Raw genomic sequence first — 19,358 nt, forward strand, 5'->3', positions numbered from 1 at the left:
AAATAATTGTATATGGCACAATAATGAAGTCAAAATTGGTCATTTGGATAAAAGCTTTGACTTCAAGACTGTGCCAATCGGCCATTCTAGGCAGTACATGTTCCATACCCATACTTGGTTGTATGGAAAGAGTTGTCTATTAGGATGAAAACCTGTTCAGAACTTCAAATATGGCAAGCAGACTTAATCCCGGGTAAAAGGCTCCTGTATAATCTAGCACCCATAACTTGTAATATTATAATTTTTCAAGAAATATATTCAGATTCCTACTCAATTTCTTCAGTGAATCAACCATCAAAACATGAGGTTGCAGAGGGTTCCATCATCTCACTACTCTTACAGTAGGTGTGAGACCCATATAGGGATCGCAATGTACATTTTTCCCTATCAGTATGTCTTTGGAGTATGGGAGGAAATCAACACAAACACAATGAGAATATACAAACTCCTTGCAGATGTTGTCCTTGGCAGGACTCAATCCCAGGACTCCAGCACTGCACTGCTAACCTCTGAGCCACCGTGTTGTCCCGGTGTGAAAGGATTGTTAGAAAGGATCCCCTCTACCTTCACTATATCTTTTTTTATAAATAGTCTACAATTTTCCATGTATGATCTATTAGTGAAGAAGTTCCAATTCCGTAACATTCTGTAACATATTTGAACTCTTTTTGGGTTTGACATAAGTGGAAATCTAGAAAAGAATATTGTAGGTTCTTCAATGTAGGAGACCTCATGTGTGCAACCACAATATTGGTTACAATTTTTAGGGGAGTTATTCACGTTCTAACATGGATGGACTAGGCTTAGGATAGGTCATCAATTTTAGCTCTGGAAGGATTTAACACTGGAGCACTAACGTACCTACACTTTATATGGTGAGGTAGCACTGCGGCTGTGGGCATTACTGGGAGCTATTCTGTCCCATAGGTGATAAATTGTGGGTTTCCTGGGTATCAGAAAACTGACAGATCTAATATTGATGACCTACGCTAAGCTTAGGCCATCAATAGAAAGTGGATAACCCCTTTAATTATCATTAAGATATATGTGAAGGCTAAACCCTATGCCATCCGGTTACATGGGGCTGTCATAAAAAAGAAGTCCGACCATCCAGATAAATTCACATAATAAAAGCCACTCTTTCTCAATTGCAACAGTTGAGCTCTATTTTTCTGAAAACCGCAGTTTTTCCTTATCCATTAGCTTCTAATATTCTTCCAAAAAACTTGGCATGTGAAGGGTAAATTCAGAATCTCAAGAGATCGCTCTTCAGACTGGCACAGAGAGAAAAAAGCTGGGAAAATCATCTGAGCAGTAATCTCTGGGGATATTGAATTTATCCTTCATGTACCAGTTTTGGTAGGACCTTAAAAATGACAGAATTTTTCAGAAAAATAGAGATCAAGTGTTGCTGTCGAGGGAAGTTGGTTTTTCATATGTTACTTATAAGTGACATGTTCTATTTTCCCATTATCTCAACTCACTTTTCGGTATCTGATGCACACATGCTTGGTGTGCCAGCTCAGCCAGTGATAGGCTCAGTGGTAGGATTGAGCGATCGTGTTCAGAAAAGATCGGATTCTGATCGGCGATCGAGAAAATTTCACGATCACGATCGGAATTCCGAACACAATCTTTTTATGTGGGATCGAGATCGGTGAACTTTTCCCACAATGCTTTGCTTAGCCTTCACACTGAGTATACGCTGTATACTCACTGTGAAGGCTCCGCTGCAGTTCCATAGGAATGAATGGAAGCAGCCAGCACGCAGCCTTAACCCCCTGCGCGCCGGCTGCCTCCATTCATTCGAATGGGAGGCTAAACTAAACATCTCTAGCAGCTACTTACCTCTAGAGATGGCTGCTCCGGTGCCCTCCTTCTTCTTGTCCTTGCTGCCACTCCATGCTGCTCTTCTTGCCTCGCTGCCCCCCCTCCCAGGTTAGTGTTTAAAAGCTAGGTAGGCGGGCCTTGTGGCTTAGGAGAGTGTGGGCGGGTACAGGGCAGGGAGAAGTGACGTCTCCCCTCCCAGTACCCGCTCACACTCTCCTATCCCGCCCACACTCTCCTAACCTGGCAGGGAGGGGGCAGCGAAGGGAGAAGAACAGCGTGGAGCGGCAGCGAGGCGAAGAATGAAGGAAGGCATCGGGCATCGGACCAGCCATCTCTGCAGGTAAGTGAACACCAGGGGGGACTAAGTAGCCAGAGGATTAAAAAAAAAATCCTCTGGCTACTTTAGTGATTCACTACACAGCGTGGATTCTAACAATTGTTAGATTCCATGCTGTATAGTGAATAGGATTGCTTTTAAAATCCGATCTCCGATTAATAAAAAAATCCCATTGACTTGCATTGGGATCGAGATCGGGTTCGAATGAAAAATGGAAATCAGATTTTAAAATCGATCCTGAAAAGTCAAGATCAGCTCAATCACTTCCTGTGTCATGCAGGATCGGGAAGTTGCGAGAAAACCGAGGATTCAGGCAGCTAGGCCGCATGTTAACCTGAATGGCATGGGATTGGTTAGAGATAAGTACAAATTTGATATATTACCATCCCCTTTCTAAATCCTATTAAATATAAGTCTTACAGCTAGGAAATGCCTTTAAGGGACTGATGGCTAATGGAAAAAATGTCAAAAATGTCAGGGAATTACAGCCTGCCCCAGGCTCTCTTTTTATATATTTGTAGAGATCCCTTTTAATTTGTCATAAAGTATATATTAAATATATATATATATATATATATATATATATATATATATATATATATATATAATTCTATAATTAGGGTAAGGAAACATTATGTAATATTACATATAGGTATTAATATTATGTATTCTTATACTTAGGGTGAGGAAACAATATGTACCGTATTTTTCGGACTATAAGACGCACCTAGGTTTTAGAGGAGGAAAATAGGGAAAAAAAATTTTGAAGCAAAAACTGGTAAAATATTTAATATATGGGAGTTGTAGTTTTGCAACAGCTGCAAGGCCACATTGACAGGTGACCCTGCAGCTGTACGGGGATGCATAGAGCGTTTTTTTTGCGGGGCCAGCTGTAATTTTTAGTTATACCATTTTGGGGGATATCTATTGCTTAGATCACCTTGTATTGAAAAAAAAAACAGGAGGTGATTTAGAACTTTTATTTATTTCATATTTTTAAAGCTTTTTTTTTTTTTTTACTATTTTATTCCCCCCCGGGGGCTTGAACCTGCGGTCACTTGATCGCAAGTCCCATAGACGGCAATACAACTGTATTGCCGTCTATGGGACATTCTGTCTATTAGTATTACGGCTGGTCATAGAGATCAGCCGCAATACTAATATATAGCCGTGACAGGCCGGGGAGCCTCATTAGGCTCCCGGCTGTCACCCGAACAGGTCGGCTCCTGCGATATCGCCGCGCAGGAGCCGGCCTGCAACTTTACAGGTACGGGGCCGGTGGGGACCGGCCCCGGGGGAGAAGGGGCCCCCCATACTGACCCGGCATCCGCTGTACTAGAGAGGCGGATGCCGGGGAGGGATAGACGCCGGGGCCTGAGACATCACTACGATCCTCTGCCCTGCATGAAGCCAGCGGCGGGGGCACGGAGGAGCCCCTGCCGCTGCTGGCTTCATGCATGGCAGAGGAGCGCAGCGATGTCTCAGGCCCCAGCACCTGTAATGGCGTCTATCACTTGCCGGCTTCCGCCTCTCTATTACAGCGGATGCCAGGCGCCACCTTCAGACTATAAGACGCACCCTTCTTTTCCCCCAAAATTTTGGGGAAAAAAAGTGCGTCTTATAGTCCGAAAAATACGGTAATATTACATATAGGTATTAATATTATGTATTCTTATACAATAGGAAACTATATGTAATGTAGCTGAGAGCATTATTTCTGTTCTTAGCCAAGGATAGGCATGAGATCTATAGCATAAGTGATTTTAATATGTTGACTGTATACACATGAGATCCTATAACTAACCCCTGTACGAACAGTGTGCTTTGATGTCAACACTTCAATACCTATTTAAGGGAATATTTACATAGGGGACTGTTATAAATATACATTAATTTACAGTAAGGTTGGATTTTAGAAGACAATGTTAGTTATGAGGTTGGTGTTTTGTAGGATTTTAATCATCACCCCACAGATATGAACATCAAAGGCATCGCTTCCCTTTGAAAGGCAATTATTTTCTGTTACTTTACATGCAACTGTGTTTACTTTAAAAAAAAATATTCCGGAACAGAACATTACAGTTCTGCTTAATCTTCACTTTCTGTCATCGACATGTATCACACATATATGCTTCATTGTGCGTAAATTGTGTGCATTATTAATACCAACATCTGGAACCTGTTTGTAGATTTTGGGTAGATTTGCACTAAGGAATTCATCAGGCAACATAATTAAAGCCTTTTCCATGTATATGTAAATGATCAATGCTATGATTCACTACCTGCCTACAGCTGGAAATGGTTTCTAACAAGCCGTTATTCGTCAATTAAAAAGTAACAATGCGCCTCTCAACAAAGGACAAACAAAACCCAATCGGAATCTGTCCTTTGTCACTTCCTGTTGGTGTGCGAATCCCTAAGCTTTTATTTTTCCATTTGTATCAATGCAGAATTCGTCAGATGTAACGTACGGGCTAGGCAACTCTATAGCTGATTTTATTTTTGTCTTCGAAGACTTCATTTCCTCTGCGCAGTGTATGAGTTCGCGACCGGCTTTCTATCTGGTTACATGAGAAGTTTTCATTGATCTGTGGATGCGTCTACACTTGTTTCCAAAATTTCCCAATGCAAGTCTTAGTCAAAACATCTGTAGCAGTTGTCTTTGTAGACTTGTTTCCCGAGCACAGTTATATCACATGGGAAATCATGACTTTTTTGAACTCTTTGTGTTCACCACAAATGTGAATTAAGCCGGAAAGAGTTACAAGGATGGCGCGATGAAGACTCGGCTAGACACATTAAATAGCTGTTTTTATTGTTTATTATCTTACTCTTAATTGTCATTTATAAATGTCTGCTCCAACCTTGGTTTCTCATTCTTTCTTTATTAGTCACCCAATTGTCAGGCATTACCTAGCGCAGATATTATCTAACAATAATGAAAACATTGCGCCGGGGTCAGGAATAGAATGTCAGTGACTGAATAGCTAAAACCTATTGAATTGTTTGGGTTCACTTGTAGGTTTCTCTTGAAAACATTTTCTTGTACAGATCACTAGTAAAATAGCATTTTGGGCTATTCTGTTAAATGTTTTCATTGAATGGTCTTTCATCCGGCTGCAGAGGAAAAATGTTTGCTATAAATTGCTGATCTGATTTAATGACAATGGGACAGGAATATGTGGATGTGCTGCTTTGTCTGTAGAACTATTCTTCATCTCCAGCTTCTAGCTCCGGGTCTATGTGTGCAATGTACCGATTCATTATCTAAAAAGGTGGGCGAAATTAAAATATATCCCCAAGTAAGATGTGGATTTACCTGCCACCAATGATGAAGAAATTCTCTTAATATAAAAAAAAATCACAAGTCCATCCTATTATCCTACATTGATGATGAGATATCAGCAAACCTCATGAAGTTCAAATTCCCAAATGTTTGCATCTTAAAAATGTGTTTCCGAGTCGTATCTGCCAGGAGCAGTTGGCTATCCTCTTGGGTGTCTTAAGGCCCTAGAGTATAACTACCTGGGGGAGGGTGTTCTCTTAATCATCTGGGGCCATCTAATGATGTCATTCAGCCGCATAGGTCAGTACTGAGGCCTGAAGATGGTGTAGAAGGGGGCCAAAGTACCAGTAGATACTCCAGCAGAGTCCTTCAAAAGGGAGTTATTTTCTTATTTTTAAACTCCTTTCTTGCCTGGAAAATGGCCAACAAAATGTATGTGAATTAAACCCCAAAATGTTGGATTCGTTAGAATCCGAATTTTTATGGAAAGTCGTATTGACATTGGTTTATGAACCAGTTCACGCATCTCTAGTTTTGATCCAGAGGAAGAAAAAATCCCTACTAGAGGAAAAAATATATTTCCAATCAGAATTGGGAAAAACAACCAGAATAAACTATTGGGTCTTCTCTAGGAATATAGAAACTATAACCCTGCAATATTAAATATTAAAAATAAATACATCCAAGTTTTTAACTTATTTCATGAAATATCCATTACAGGATTTTTGGCAGCAAATTCCACAATTTCATTGCTCTTACAGTAAAGAATCATCATCTATGATGATAGTGAAACCATCTGGATGTAGAGGTTAGTAGTGAAACCTTCTAGATGTAGAGGATACTCCTTATCATGGTTCTAGACACAAGTCTAAAGAGATTCTTACAAAGATCTCTATAGTGTCCATTCATATAGTTGTACATTGGAATTAGATGAAACTTAAGCTCTTGTTATTAGCTTAGAATTTGATAACCTTCCTTGGCAAGAAAGTCTACTCCTTCTCTTTATTAGCTTGGTCAATCTCATCAGTACTCTTCAAGCCTCCTTGACACAGATATCATCAGCAGAAGACTCCACCATTGTACTAAACTTTATGGAAATCCCAAAGACACCGATTGGATTGAACTGCTACCTGCTGCACTGTACAGCACCGAAATGCAGGACTGTCCCACTCAATTTGGGTTAGCTGAGGCAGCTCCCACTACCATAGCACTTGATGCACATGCACCATTTGCCCTATGGTCAAAGCATAGGAAAGGAAATTTGATGCATAATAAATCTCAATCCAAGAAGGTTCAAAGGCATTCTACTTGTAATGCCATGTGATCCCTCTTGACACAGCAGGGTAACAAAGAGGGCTTTGGCTTATACATAGTCTTCATTGTGGGAGTCTAATCAACACTTTGGAGATGAACAGCCCATTGATTCAATGGGCAAAATTGAACCCAGTAGGTTAATATTCTAAGTTACCCTACAAATGGCCTCATTTAATGGTTTGGGCACAGATTCCATTAAAAATGTACATGTATAATTTTCTACTATGTTCAACTCAGTCAACAAAGGACACAAAATTAAAAAAAGAGGGTCGTGCCATCCGATTGGCTGTACAGAATATTGCATTGCCATGCAAAGCAAGCACAAATGTCAAATTGAGTTTCCACCCAATTGCTCAACGTAATAGGAAGCCTTTGGTGTGCAATTTGGATTCAAGTTCTATAATTATGGTTGCGTCTGTAAAGGATGAAATGATGGGTTAATAATATTAAAGGTGAATAAACTTTCTGAGTTACACATATCCCTGATTTATCTTGACCAATATGGCATACTAATTGCCTCTTGTTCTTGTGTATGTGTGCTGGTGTGTAGACTATATGTGCATGATAGGTATGATGCCACTTTCTAAGCGCTGTGCATAGGGAGGGCAGAGGCTAAACCGGGGGTGCATGACTTGCATTCTCAAGGGTAGAGCTTGGGGATGGATTTCAAGGAAACGCACTACTAAACATTTTCCTTAGTGATATAGAGAGCAAGCTAATTGGCTAATTATCTGTTAATTACCTGAAATCCCAGAACTCCAGCCTGTCATCAGCCCTCCAGGATTAGGTTTCGCACACCTGGCTTTTTTGAATTCAGAATCTTTATAGAAATAATATTTACATGTAAGAGGGTTCGTCGAGCTGTACAAGAGATGAGACGTTTCTATCGATTTATTTTTAAAGATGACGTTTCATTTTATTATTTAAAAAAAAAATCAATTTTTTTTATTTCCAAAATTATTTGTTATCGTATTGTTTTTACTGTGCAAGCCCAAACTCTACCTGTATCTGTTACCAAAAGTAGTGTTTTTGTATATTTTCAGACAAATCATTGTAAAATGGTGTAAGGGTTATTTTATTTAGTATTTTTTCATCACTATGGATATTGATTGTTTTGTCAATGAAAATGGCTGCTCATGAATATTCATATAGGGTTCCACCCCTGCTTAAGTTCTTCTGAAATATGTAGCTTTGTTGCTCAAAGACAACACCTTCTTCATACCCATCAAAATCACAAGTGGAAGTGACTATATGTTTCAGTTCCTGCAGAAAAAAATGAGTATTACACAGAGTATATTGAATCACGGAGATAGATGAATGTGTCGGGACACTCAGATTGAAGATAGGTTCACACCTGCGTTCTGGTTTCTGTCCTTCGGGTCTGCTTAAGAACTCGAAAAACAGAAACCCAATCCACTTAAAAAGCAGTTACCCATGGTAACCTACAGACCACATAGTCTATAATGTGATCTGCTGATTTCCATCCACCCAATGCTATCAACTGGCCATATACTGTCTTTATGGCTAAGGCTTCATGTTGCAGAAACGCAGCTTTTTTTGTTGCAGATTTTGATGTGATTTTTTGAACCAAAACCAGGAGTGAATTGAGCAACACGGAGAAGTATAAGTATTTCCTAGATATTTCCCATTCCTTTTGTAGTCATTTTTGGCTCTGGCTCAAAAAAAGCAACACAATCTGTAACAAAAAAAGCTGCGTTTCCGCAATGTGGGGCCTCAGCCTAAAAGTGATTTGTTCAAATTTTTCAAAAATAATATTTTACAATTTTACAATAATAAAAATGACCATATATATTGCATTTATCTCCAATTTCTTACACAACCCTCTAAGTTCAATAAGGAGAGTTTCCCTCTCTCTCTAATTGAAGATCTACTGCCAGGCAGGAAAAGTCTAGATTTTAAGGACACGTTGATCCAGGGTTTTTATACTGACTGCCAGATTTGGAGTCGGGAAGGAATTTTTTTCCCCTGAAATAGGGCAATTGGCATGAGCCTCATGGGGTTTTTGCCTTCCCCTAGATCAACACTGTAGGGGATTGTAGGGTTATAAGTTGGATTTGATGGACTAATGTCTTTATCCAACCTCATCTACTATGTAACTATGTAACTATGTCTGACTTTTTATGCGTTTTATATTACACACAGCAATATAGGTCCAGGATTACAACAAATGAATCTTTATATCTGTTTTATGGGTTCCTGCAAGTATGACTCTTTAACCCTGATGACCTACAAACACAGAAAATAATACACATGTATACATGTAAATAATTCAGCCAAATCCAGTATATATTCTGTAAATGTTACATGTTTAAGTATTCTAATGATTTTTTATTGAAGATTTTACTGTTGATAACCTACAATCTTTACATTACAGATGACCCATCAGCACATCTGAAAAACCCAAAGACATACATCATCGGATAGGAGTTGTCACCCTGAACATTTTGGTGTTTTATCAAAAAATTTTCAACTGCTCCAAAGATATAAGCCTTTTTAGTATTTATGTAAATTAGGCTATACTAGCCAAGTGGGCGGTAACATTGTGTTAGAGATACCAGCCCCAAGAGAAACCATATGGATACAACCCACTTGGTTAGTAGACCCTAATTTGCATAAACACTATAAGGCTGTATTCACACAGAGTAACGCCAGGCGTTTTTTGTGTGTTTTTTGCACATAGCGCCGCGTTTACGCCGCGTAGCACCGCGTTAACGCCGCGTATATGCCGCGTTAACGCCGCGCTATTTAGCGGTGGCGTTGCCCGGCGTTAACGTGGCGCTACGCGGCGTAAACGCGGCGCTATGTGCAAAAAACACACAAAAAACGCCTGGCGTTACTCTGTGTGAATACAGCCTAAGGGCTTATATCTTTGGAATATCTGAATGGATTTGGATAAACAAAAGACCCAAATGCTCAGGGTCCGGGTTCGAATGCCTATCACATGATATGTGTTATTGGGCTTTTCAGACCTGGTGATAGGTCCTCTCTCGGTTTGGTATTCATATATCTGAATTTATCCATTCTTATTCATTGGTTGCTGTGTACACTGGGAGATACAGTATATATTATATGTCAGTTCATTTTGCATTTTCTAAACATATTTACAGTATATCAATTTGTACTAAAAAATGTACTATGTACTAGATTAAAATTAAATAAAAAAAATCAGCTAAATATTCGAATTTTTTAAATATTACATAATGGAAAATAATTGAATTCATATTGAATTCGCTTTTTTTTCCCTTCTTTTCCCTTGCCACCAAATCACTTATGGGCTATAACTGTGGAACTATTAGATGGATGATCTTCAACCTTCCCAGAGTGATACGGGCAACAAAGGTAGTACAATGTCTGCTGCTGTTTCAGGAATATCCCAGTTTGTTCCTGCGCAAAGTGATCAAAGTTTATTACATTAATAAGTGTCTTGCTATGGATTGAGACTACTTGTACGTTGAAATACTGTCAATATGTCTGCAAGATGTCTGCTTATATACTGTTACTGATACCGGTAAAGGGTAGTGCTAATGGGTTCATTTGCGTTCATGTTTGTGATAGTACTTATTTTATTAATATACTTATATCCATAGATCTTTCCAATGATTATAAATAACTTGTATAGTTTGTATTTTCCTGTTTGATAGAAAAAGTCCTACACTACCACTTATACTAAATGTACAAGTAGATGTGAGCAAACCAGTTTGGATCTCAATTTATCACAAATTTTCTAAAGGTTTTGGGTTTGGAAACTTTTTTCCACTATTATATGTATTCCGACCCCAGAGTATACATAGTGGAGGCGCAGAAATTTAATAAACACTTACACCAATGGTGTCCTCTTCTGGCGACATCACAGACACCGGGGTCCTGAGGCATGTGATTGGACATCAGTAATCACATGAGGTGTGTAGGCCGTAGAGACATCTGCACCCCATATGACCATTGAGATCTATGACATTACCCAGGCATCTGAAAGAGGCTGGAAGAGGTCACCATAATAGAGCCCAGGAGAGGTATTTATTATGTTTCCGCACCTCCCCTGGGCCTCTGCTTATTATACTCGGAGGACTGAAGAGACCCCGGAGTATCAGAATATCCCCTCTAGCTTGGCTTAAACCTGTTAAAACAAGAAAGGCCCCCAAACCCCTCGAGTATTTGCAAAACAAACCTTGCAAGGTTGTCCCATCTCTACATATAAGTCACCCTTCTCCCTCTCACAAGTTGATGGTCTTTTTTTATTGTTTCCGAGCCCAATCGGTACTTTTGTTTTAAGATCTATATAGATCTATAGAAAAAAAAAATCATATTTGAAGAAAAAAAGTTGAAAACAGAAGTAAGATAGATCAGAGATATAAAGATAGATGGGTCGATCGATTAATCCATCAATCATTTGATCCATTAATCTATCTACACTGCTGCCCATTGCCTTTATATATCTATAACTACCGGCAGCAATATATGTAAGCATGAGTATAAAATCCTATGTGTCTTGAACAGTATTGAGTACAGTACATCATTGCAAACAAAAGCCTCTGAGAAGGTCGGCATGATCTTAAAGGGAGTGCCCTCTATTGGTTTGCTTGACTGAGACTCTGTCTTCCTAATTACATCATGGAAGATAGACTTGCACATTCTCAGTCAGCGCCCTCTATTGGTGTGCATGACTGAGGCACTGGCTTCCTAATTACATCATGGAAGTCAGATTTGCATATTCTTCCCATGTTCCTTTGCACAGTGGAGCGCTCATGGCTTGATAAGACTCCACACACCTAAATGGTGGTTCTCTCCCTATGGAGTGATGATATCCCCTCAACCCTGTCTAAGTCTCTCACCTCTGCTAGGTCAGTCCTCTCTGTGCCAAGCTGATGAGATGCAACACATTGAAACAGCTGTCCTTGGCTGAGAGACTACCTGGTAAAATCCCAACATCATTGCAAACAAAGGCCTCTGAGAAGGTCGGCATGATGTTAAAGGGAGCGCCCTCTATTGGTTTGCTTGACTGAGACTCTGTCTACCTAATTACATCATGGAAGATAGACTTGCACATTCTCAGTGAGCGCCCTCTATTGGTGTGCATACTTGAGGCACTGGCTTCCTAATTACATCATGGAAGTCAGATTTGCATATTCTACCCATGTTCTTATACAGTAGTTACATTGGTTTGCCTTATTTCTGCATGTGCAGATTCCCGCTTCATTGTTAGACATAGAAACATCACAAATAAAGGCTCCAGACTGTGGCTTGACTGTTATCCCTTAGTGTCTTGGGAAAAAGTCCTGGCAGGTGGAGGGGGTTTCATGTTATCTATCCATTTTCTGCCATCTGTCACACATGCACATACCACTATGTAGAAAACACTGGCAGTCAACACATAGAAAATGACACAACAGCAGCTCCATTCTTAGTCGTTGTAGCTCTGGAGACCCCGAGGCCTACACATCCATACACTCTCATTAAAATGGTGATATAGAAACACGGCTTTCCTTCTCTTCCGCATTCGATTTCTACAAAGACAGACTTTGCAGTGTCATAAAAAACTAGCAAACAAGATTTTATTTTTCACTGAGTAGCTGCATTATGTTCACATTGGATTGATATATGGCTGAACATGTGGGCCGGGCAACAGATGCCCAATATTAAATCCCCTTCTGGCTTGCTGGCTATTACAGCATGGATGTTCTGCTTCTGTCTTCATTATGATCTGTAATGTTCCCTCTGTTTGTAGAGTCGTGTGGAAATACGCATCTTTAAAGTGTGATACCTTCCTATACACCCATTATATGTGTGACTTTAGATATTGTCAGGGGACATGGTGCAGGCAGTCATAGATTTACCATGTAGGGATGTACACGAGCACTTACAGGAGAGCGATACATTGTGTCATCCTGGTAATTCCTTTGTAAGGGGAATCCAATGATTCATTATGTTATAGACAATTGACAAGATCATCCGGTGTTGACCTGTTATTATTCAGGGTTTCCTCTATACCTGTCCTTAAGGCGGCCATACACATTAACGGAGTGTTTGATGATTTCAGCAGTACGGCCCGGCCATCTAATTCGGGGGGTTTGACTATGCCAGGACATATTTGGTAGCTTTCAACCAAATACTTGTTTGGCCAACACTTTTTCCTTCCAGTCTTCACGCCTCGAATGAACCAAGTGTTCTTGTTTTCTGAATGGTGAGACGGAAGGAAGCTAATGTAAGAAATCTTTGATGGCACCTTGTCTCCCCAGAGAACAAAGAACGGAGCTTGTTGAAATCCAATATGCCTAATCCTTTTTTTCGGAAATAGTCAGAACATTGGTTGAACATCAAACATACATTAGATGGTTATCAGATCCTGCCGCAACAAGTAGGGTTGTCTGCCATTAATCTAATGTGTATGGCTTCCTTAACTTCCATTGCCATAAATATAGAAATGCTGTTTCACATTCAGAAATAATATTGGGAATGAATTTTAACAATGAGCTATCAGATCGTTAGATTATTTATAGTGCGGTTATTTCAGTTCGATGTACTGTATATTCACAAAACACTCATGCAAATGTGTACAATTGTATTGTATGTACAATATATTGGTGAGAATGATTGCATGTAGGTTGGGCAACCTTGTTGGATCTTAGTAAATGGTTTTTCTGGCCGTATATATTGATGACCTATCCTTAGAATAGGCCATCATTATGTATAGGGGGGGAATGGGTATCACCCGGGACCCCCACCAATCAGCTATATGAAGTGGTCCCAGTTCTCATAAGCACGACGCCTCTTCCCTGTGCTGCTGATGTCACCTTAATTAGTCACATGGTGTAGCAGCAGCTCAATCCCATTTAAGTGAATGGGGTTGAGCTACGATACCCAAAACGGACCCTATACTATCTGCTTTGTCTGTAACACTCACACGAACAAGCAGCCTCTTCAACAGGCTGATCTGTGGGGGTCTCTGACCAATCCCAAATTGATGACCCATCCTAAGAATACATCATCAATATATAAGTACAGGAAAAAATATGAATATTTTCCATTACTATGTATAGCAGTGTTATTTATACATCAATCTGCTCAGTATTATGTAGACATAGATTTGTTCACTATGTTGTCACTATATTAGAATGGGACCCTACTGCTTAGGCATTATACAGTATATTAGATTTCCAGTATAGGGTGACACATAGGTATAGTATGCTATGGCTATCAGTCCATTATATGGCGGTATACCATATTGAGAGACAATGTCAACAAAAGGAACCACAAAACCATCAGCTTTGCTTGAAAGCCGTACCACATAAAGCTACAAGAAAAATCTGACTCCCGTTGAGTCTTTGTCTGTTATGTAGAGTCTGTATTACACCGACTTTTATCTTACAATACCAGTTTAAGTTTCCATTTCCTTCTTATGTATCTTTATTATGTCGGACGCTTTTGTTTGCAACTTAGATAATGAACTTGTGGCACCTCTTCTAAAGGGAAGACATTATCTGCATCATTAAAGCATATGCTCTGTTTAGATCTGTCATTTTGTAAAGCGATCAAGCTGTGAATAATGCTGACAAACTCAAAGACACTTTAGAGATGGAATGACCTTTGTATATATTAAAGTCCTCCTGAATGGGGAAATGCTTAATAAATGGAAATACGCTTGGCTTTTTTCCAGGTTAAATTTCCTGGTCAGATATTGCAATTACTAATTTATTTTTCATTGTAGAACTCTTGTCCTCAATCACAAATCTATATTAATGTTTTATTATGGCAAACACAACCGAACGTACATCAATCTCAACCTTTCATAGTCTTTGCAGGCTAGCACAATGCTGAAGCAATTCATGTTATGTGGCTGTGTGTATGCAATTATGTCCTATTTTCTTCTGCATCCTAAACAAATGATGCTTTGGAACAGCCATTATGTGCAGCTATTCTTATATTATACACAACAAAGTGATAACACAGATTGCAATGTTCTCCTTGCATTGCTCATTTTGATGTGAAATTACAACTCTCAGTGTGAAATTGTGTTATGCCATCAGCAGAAAGACAAAATGGTTTTAAATGGTGGCATCATGTCTATTCGATAAAAAAACACAACAATAGGAAGACGGTGAGGTTGTCCCTATTGTGTGACCGATACAAGATGACTTCCAGATTCTCTATTGTACGCGTGAGCTATGTAGACGCATGTGGACTGTCCATCGTATGCGCCACGCTAGTTTGCGGCCGTGATTTTGCACCGCAAAATCACGGTCGCAAACTAGCGCGGCACATATGATCCCTGCTCCCATCAATGGGAGCGTGTACGGCCCGCAAAGGCTCCCGCGGCGTACACGTGCCACATCACGCGGCACGTTACACCATGTGAACTCTCCCTTAAGCTAAGGTCATTTCTTGGTAAGCAGAAAAATTAATTCTGCTATGGACAATGCACAATAATTTTTTTGTTAAATTTTTAATTTTTCGCTATTGAAACCCATGTGATAGATCTATAGTTAGGTTCACACCAGCACTCGGTCTCTGTTCAGGGATTCCATCCCCCATTCTGCTTGAAAAATGCATTGTTTGGACCATAATCGGCTGGAAACCCAGCAGACCCCATTACAATCCATGGTGTCCACCAAAGCAGATTAGATTTCCGGTTTTTGGGTCCCCAAGAGGACCTGAAGAACAGAAACCTGAATGCTAGTGTGAAACTAGCATAAGGCCTTATTCCCATGACCATTCCATCTTCTATGGCCGTTGTTCAACCGTCACGTATCGGTTAGCCCGTTTTTTGATGACCGAGTGTCATCTGTATTGCATCAGTTTTTAACAGACCAGATGAGTTTCATTGTTTTTTCTTTATTAGACCCAACTCAATGATCCATCCTTAATGGATGTCACTCCAATGTCAATCTCTATTACATTGGTTAAAAATGGATCCACTAATGTTTATCAGTTAGTGTGTCGGTAAATCAGGCAAAAATTGGGCATTCCCATTTTATTTAATTGTTTGATTTTTCTCTCCATCAAAAAATTGGACATGTGAATACACTTACTCACTCTCAATGGTTTTAAAAGACTGTTTCAACAGTCATGCGAATAAGGCCTAACTTATTGTCTTGCTTACACGCATAATTTTTTATTGCCTAAGCACGTCTGTGACTGTTGTAGCTGTTCTGTTCGGGGAGGAGAGAGATCTATCAAGAAATATTGCAAATGAAGACTCCATAACCCCTACAAATGTGTCTCTCTCTCTCTCTCTCTATATATATATATATGTATGTATGTATATATATTGGGCATTGTAGATGGCTTTGGTAGTATGTCATGAGGATGTATTGAGCTTGTAATTGCAGTCCTTCATGAAATAATGTTTCTTATAAGTTACTGTGCACACTGTAAATAATAGCATATAAGCAAGGAAATCTGGTTGTTCAGTCTATTCACCCAGTAAAGTGAAGCTGTCACTGTGAAAATGCAATCCAATCTGCATTCAGTATAACATGTAATTTATTCCTTTATATCTCTGCTTAGCAGTAGTCATCTAGACATGGCCGTGGTCCTGTCAGTGACTGACAGCTCTCCATGTATGACTGTATATACAAAGATAGTTGTCAGTCACTGCTAGGACCGTGCCCATGTATAGATGACTACTAAGCATACCTATAAATGATTAAATTACAGATTATACTGAAAATTTCCAACAAAACCACATATCAATCTGCTCTGTTTATCATGTTGCATCACATGCAGTCCTCACAATGGACTGCATTTTCAATCTGACAGGTTTCCTTTAAAGTTTCTAAAACTTGGAATTGCAATTCATATGGAGTCCTTATATGAAAGGTACAGCTTCATACTCAATTTTGGGCAATGGAAGTGCCATATAATCCTATAGGTTAATAGGGCTATTGTATTATGGATCCTATACATATTGTGAGGGTGTGAACGTAGAGGGCGCTGTAGAGCGACCAAAAGCAGGATTAAAAAGGACCCTGACCACACCCATACCAGAGAAAGGGGCTCAACTCCAGAGGGAGTGCACACAGCAAGAGAGTGCTGTTAGTGCCCTGCAGGAGCAGGTGGACTGGGTAGCAGTTGGAGACAGATAGGAGGTCTGTCCCAAGGAAACTGAAAACCAAATGGAACTTGATTAATCTCAATGTGAGCCAGACTGCTGACAAGAAGCCTCAGAGAAGTATCTTGCCCTCAGTAGATAAGTCAGGGTTCAAGGAGTGAGGTATTGCCCTGTGTGTGGGCTAGGCTGTTTGTTTTGTTCTGTTATGAGCTGAATAAAGCCACTTATTTTGGATTGTATCACCGGACCTACTGTTTATTTGGCACCCAGCACCACCAACACCTCTGTTGAGTCCAGGAAAACCACTATCATTGTTGCTAAATTACCCCACTTGTCACAATATGTACATAAGCAGTTGACCCATGAACCTTGCCAAGTGAGGTTATCTCGGTGGATGGCTCATCCAGCAGCCAATGGAAAAACCGTACACACAAATGAAAAGAATAAGAATAATACTTTATGTGGAATTATACTTTATTACAGTTTCTCTATAGCTTAGTTTAGTTAGTAATGTATACAGATTCACATGGTCATCATCAATATGGTACACGTTAGTAGTTAGGTAGGATGGGGGTGTAAGGTACATGGGTTTTGTCTGGTGGTTGGGGAGGCGTAGTATGGGTTGCATTTGTGGTGGTTGGGGAGACATAACATTGGTTGTGTTTGTGGTGGTTGGGGAGGTGTAGCATGGGTTGTTTTTGTCGTGGTTGGAGAGGCGTAGCATTGGTTGAGTTTATGGTGGTTGGGGAGGCATAGCATGGGTTGTGTTTGTGGTGGTTGGGGAGGCATAGCATGGGTTGTGTTTATGGTGGTTGAGGAGGCTTAGCATGGGTTTTGTGGTGTGCCAGTTGTTTATCTTGGTTGCCCACAAGTTCTAGTCACCATAGTGTGATTGTAGAGCAATTTCAATCTGCAAGTAGAGTATAATAGTGATATGACCACATACATAATAATGATACATTCTCTGTTAAAGAAATACAGAATAAAACTGAAAAAAAGATGATTGATTCCTTCATAGTCCTTGGTAAAAGGATGTCTATCAAACTCAAACATGTCAAATCGTATACACTTGACTTTTTAATATGTAGAGTAGTTTTGAATTAGCACTGCTAATAGAGTGGCATATTTCACTGAAGGGACTACTTTCCATCCAGTTCATAGCTATTGTCACTGAGTCAGCCATGTTAAGATCTCTACAGCGTATTACGGTACTTGTTCCCAATACAACTTGTATGATTTGTTAATTTAAATCCATGCAAAGTGCCAGTCAGATACATTGAATAGTCATTGACAACGCTGTATTCCCAAGGGAGCGGTAATCTTCTGCTGTCTGGAGTAAGAAAACTCTAACGGAATCTTCTCCGGTTCGGCTCATTTTTTTCCTGACCAATAAACATTACTTTAGCAAGGTTTACTTTTCCCTGTAGTTTATTAAGCTGGTGGACAATAAAAGTATGCAGGGTTTGTGAGCCACAGGAGCATTATAACATACACTGTATATTGATTTTTTTTTTGTTTTTGCAAGAGTCATATATTTGGTGTTAACAATATAGCCGCGGCTCTTGATTCCAGTGATACAATTTTATGTCTCGTCGCTCCTCGGCAAGGACAAGGCATCGTATATTCTTTCAGAATTATTTATTGATGCTAATAGTTCAATGTACAAGTAACCTGTTCATTTCAATGTCAACCTCACAGTTCATATTCAGCCAGAGTTTGGGGGAAATTTGGCCTGACTTGTAAGCAGTTGCAATGATTAAAGCCGGTGTCTGCTGTTTTTTGGCTCTTTTCTTCATATATCTCATTTAGATGATATGTAACATTTTCAGTCAATGTTCAATTATAGTGAGGATTATTTTTGGTTGACCAGAATAGCAGGGAATGTAGTAAAATATAACAACAATTTATATTCACCTACTTAATCCCCTGCCATTTTAACACCACCATTTTGGTGGTTCCTGTCTATCTTACCTCCATGATGATATGCTGTCCATGGACTGTACTGGACTGATTGGCTACCATGGTCACATGGCATATAAGGTACATGGTCACTGCAAAGCAACCCCAATAACTACCTCATACTTCTTATGATGGTGGCCACTATGGTAAAAAGTGTTGCACCAATAACCAAGAGATTGCACTTTCACTAATGAATAATGCAATGATATTGTCTTTGGTAAGAACAATATTAATCTTTGATGTCCTATTGATAAGGTCATAGTCGCATTTATGACTAATTGACCAATAATCCTGGGTAACTGTTGTTGTCATATTTAATTAGGCTGTAAAGAAGTGACACCACTCTATGTATTGGTATTCATTCTTTTCCCAACCAAAGAAAGTGTGCTGATGCACTTTTTATTGAGACCACAGGGTTAAATAGTATCAGAAAAAGGAAGTGATACATAACAACATAAGAAGTGATACATAACAACAACATACATTTTCATATTCATTCCTGATTGGCATGATACATCTCAATCAAACAGAAAAAGTTTAAGCAGATACATATATAGCCAGCTACT

The 19,358-nt window shown here is 39.5% G+C and overlaps 1 protein-coding gene across 8 annotated transcripts in view; it reads left to right on the forward strand.

Moving 5' to 3' along the window:
- PCDH7 (protocadherin 7) overlaps nucleotides 1-19,358 on the forward strand; it is a 739,914-nt gene that overhangs the window by 119,919 nt on the left and 600,637 nt on the right. For 2 of the 8 annotated variants that reach the window (XM_075260135.1, XM_075260155.1), the window contains exon 2: nucleotides 10,085-10,127. The exons of the other annotated variants lie outside the window; for them this stretch is intronic. In XM_075260135.1, coding sequence (XP_075116236.1) covers nucleotides 10,085-10,127 — 43 coding nt within the window. The remainder of the gene's footprint in view (nucleotides 1-10,084; nucleotides 10,128-19,358) is intronic. 8 annotated transcript variants of the gene reach the window in all.

This window comes from Leptodactylus fuscus, chromosome 1 (assembly GCF_031893055.1).
Source record: "Leptodactylus fuscus isolate aLepFus1 chromosome 1, aLepFus1.hap2, whole genome shotgun sequence".
In the NCBI taxonomy this organism is placed as follows: Eukaryota; Metazoa; Chordata; class Amphibia; order Anura; family Leptodactylidae; genus Leptodactylus; species Leptodactylus fuscus.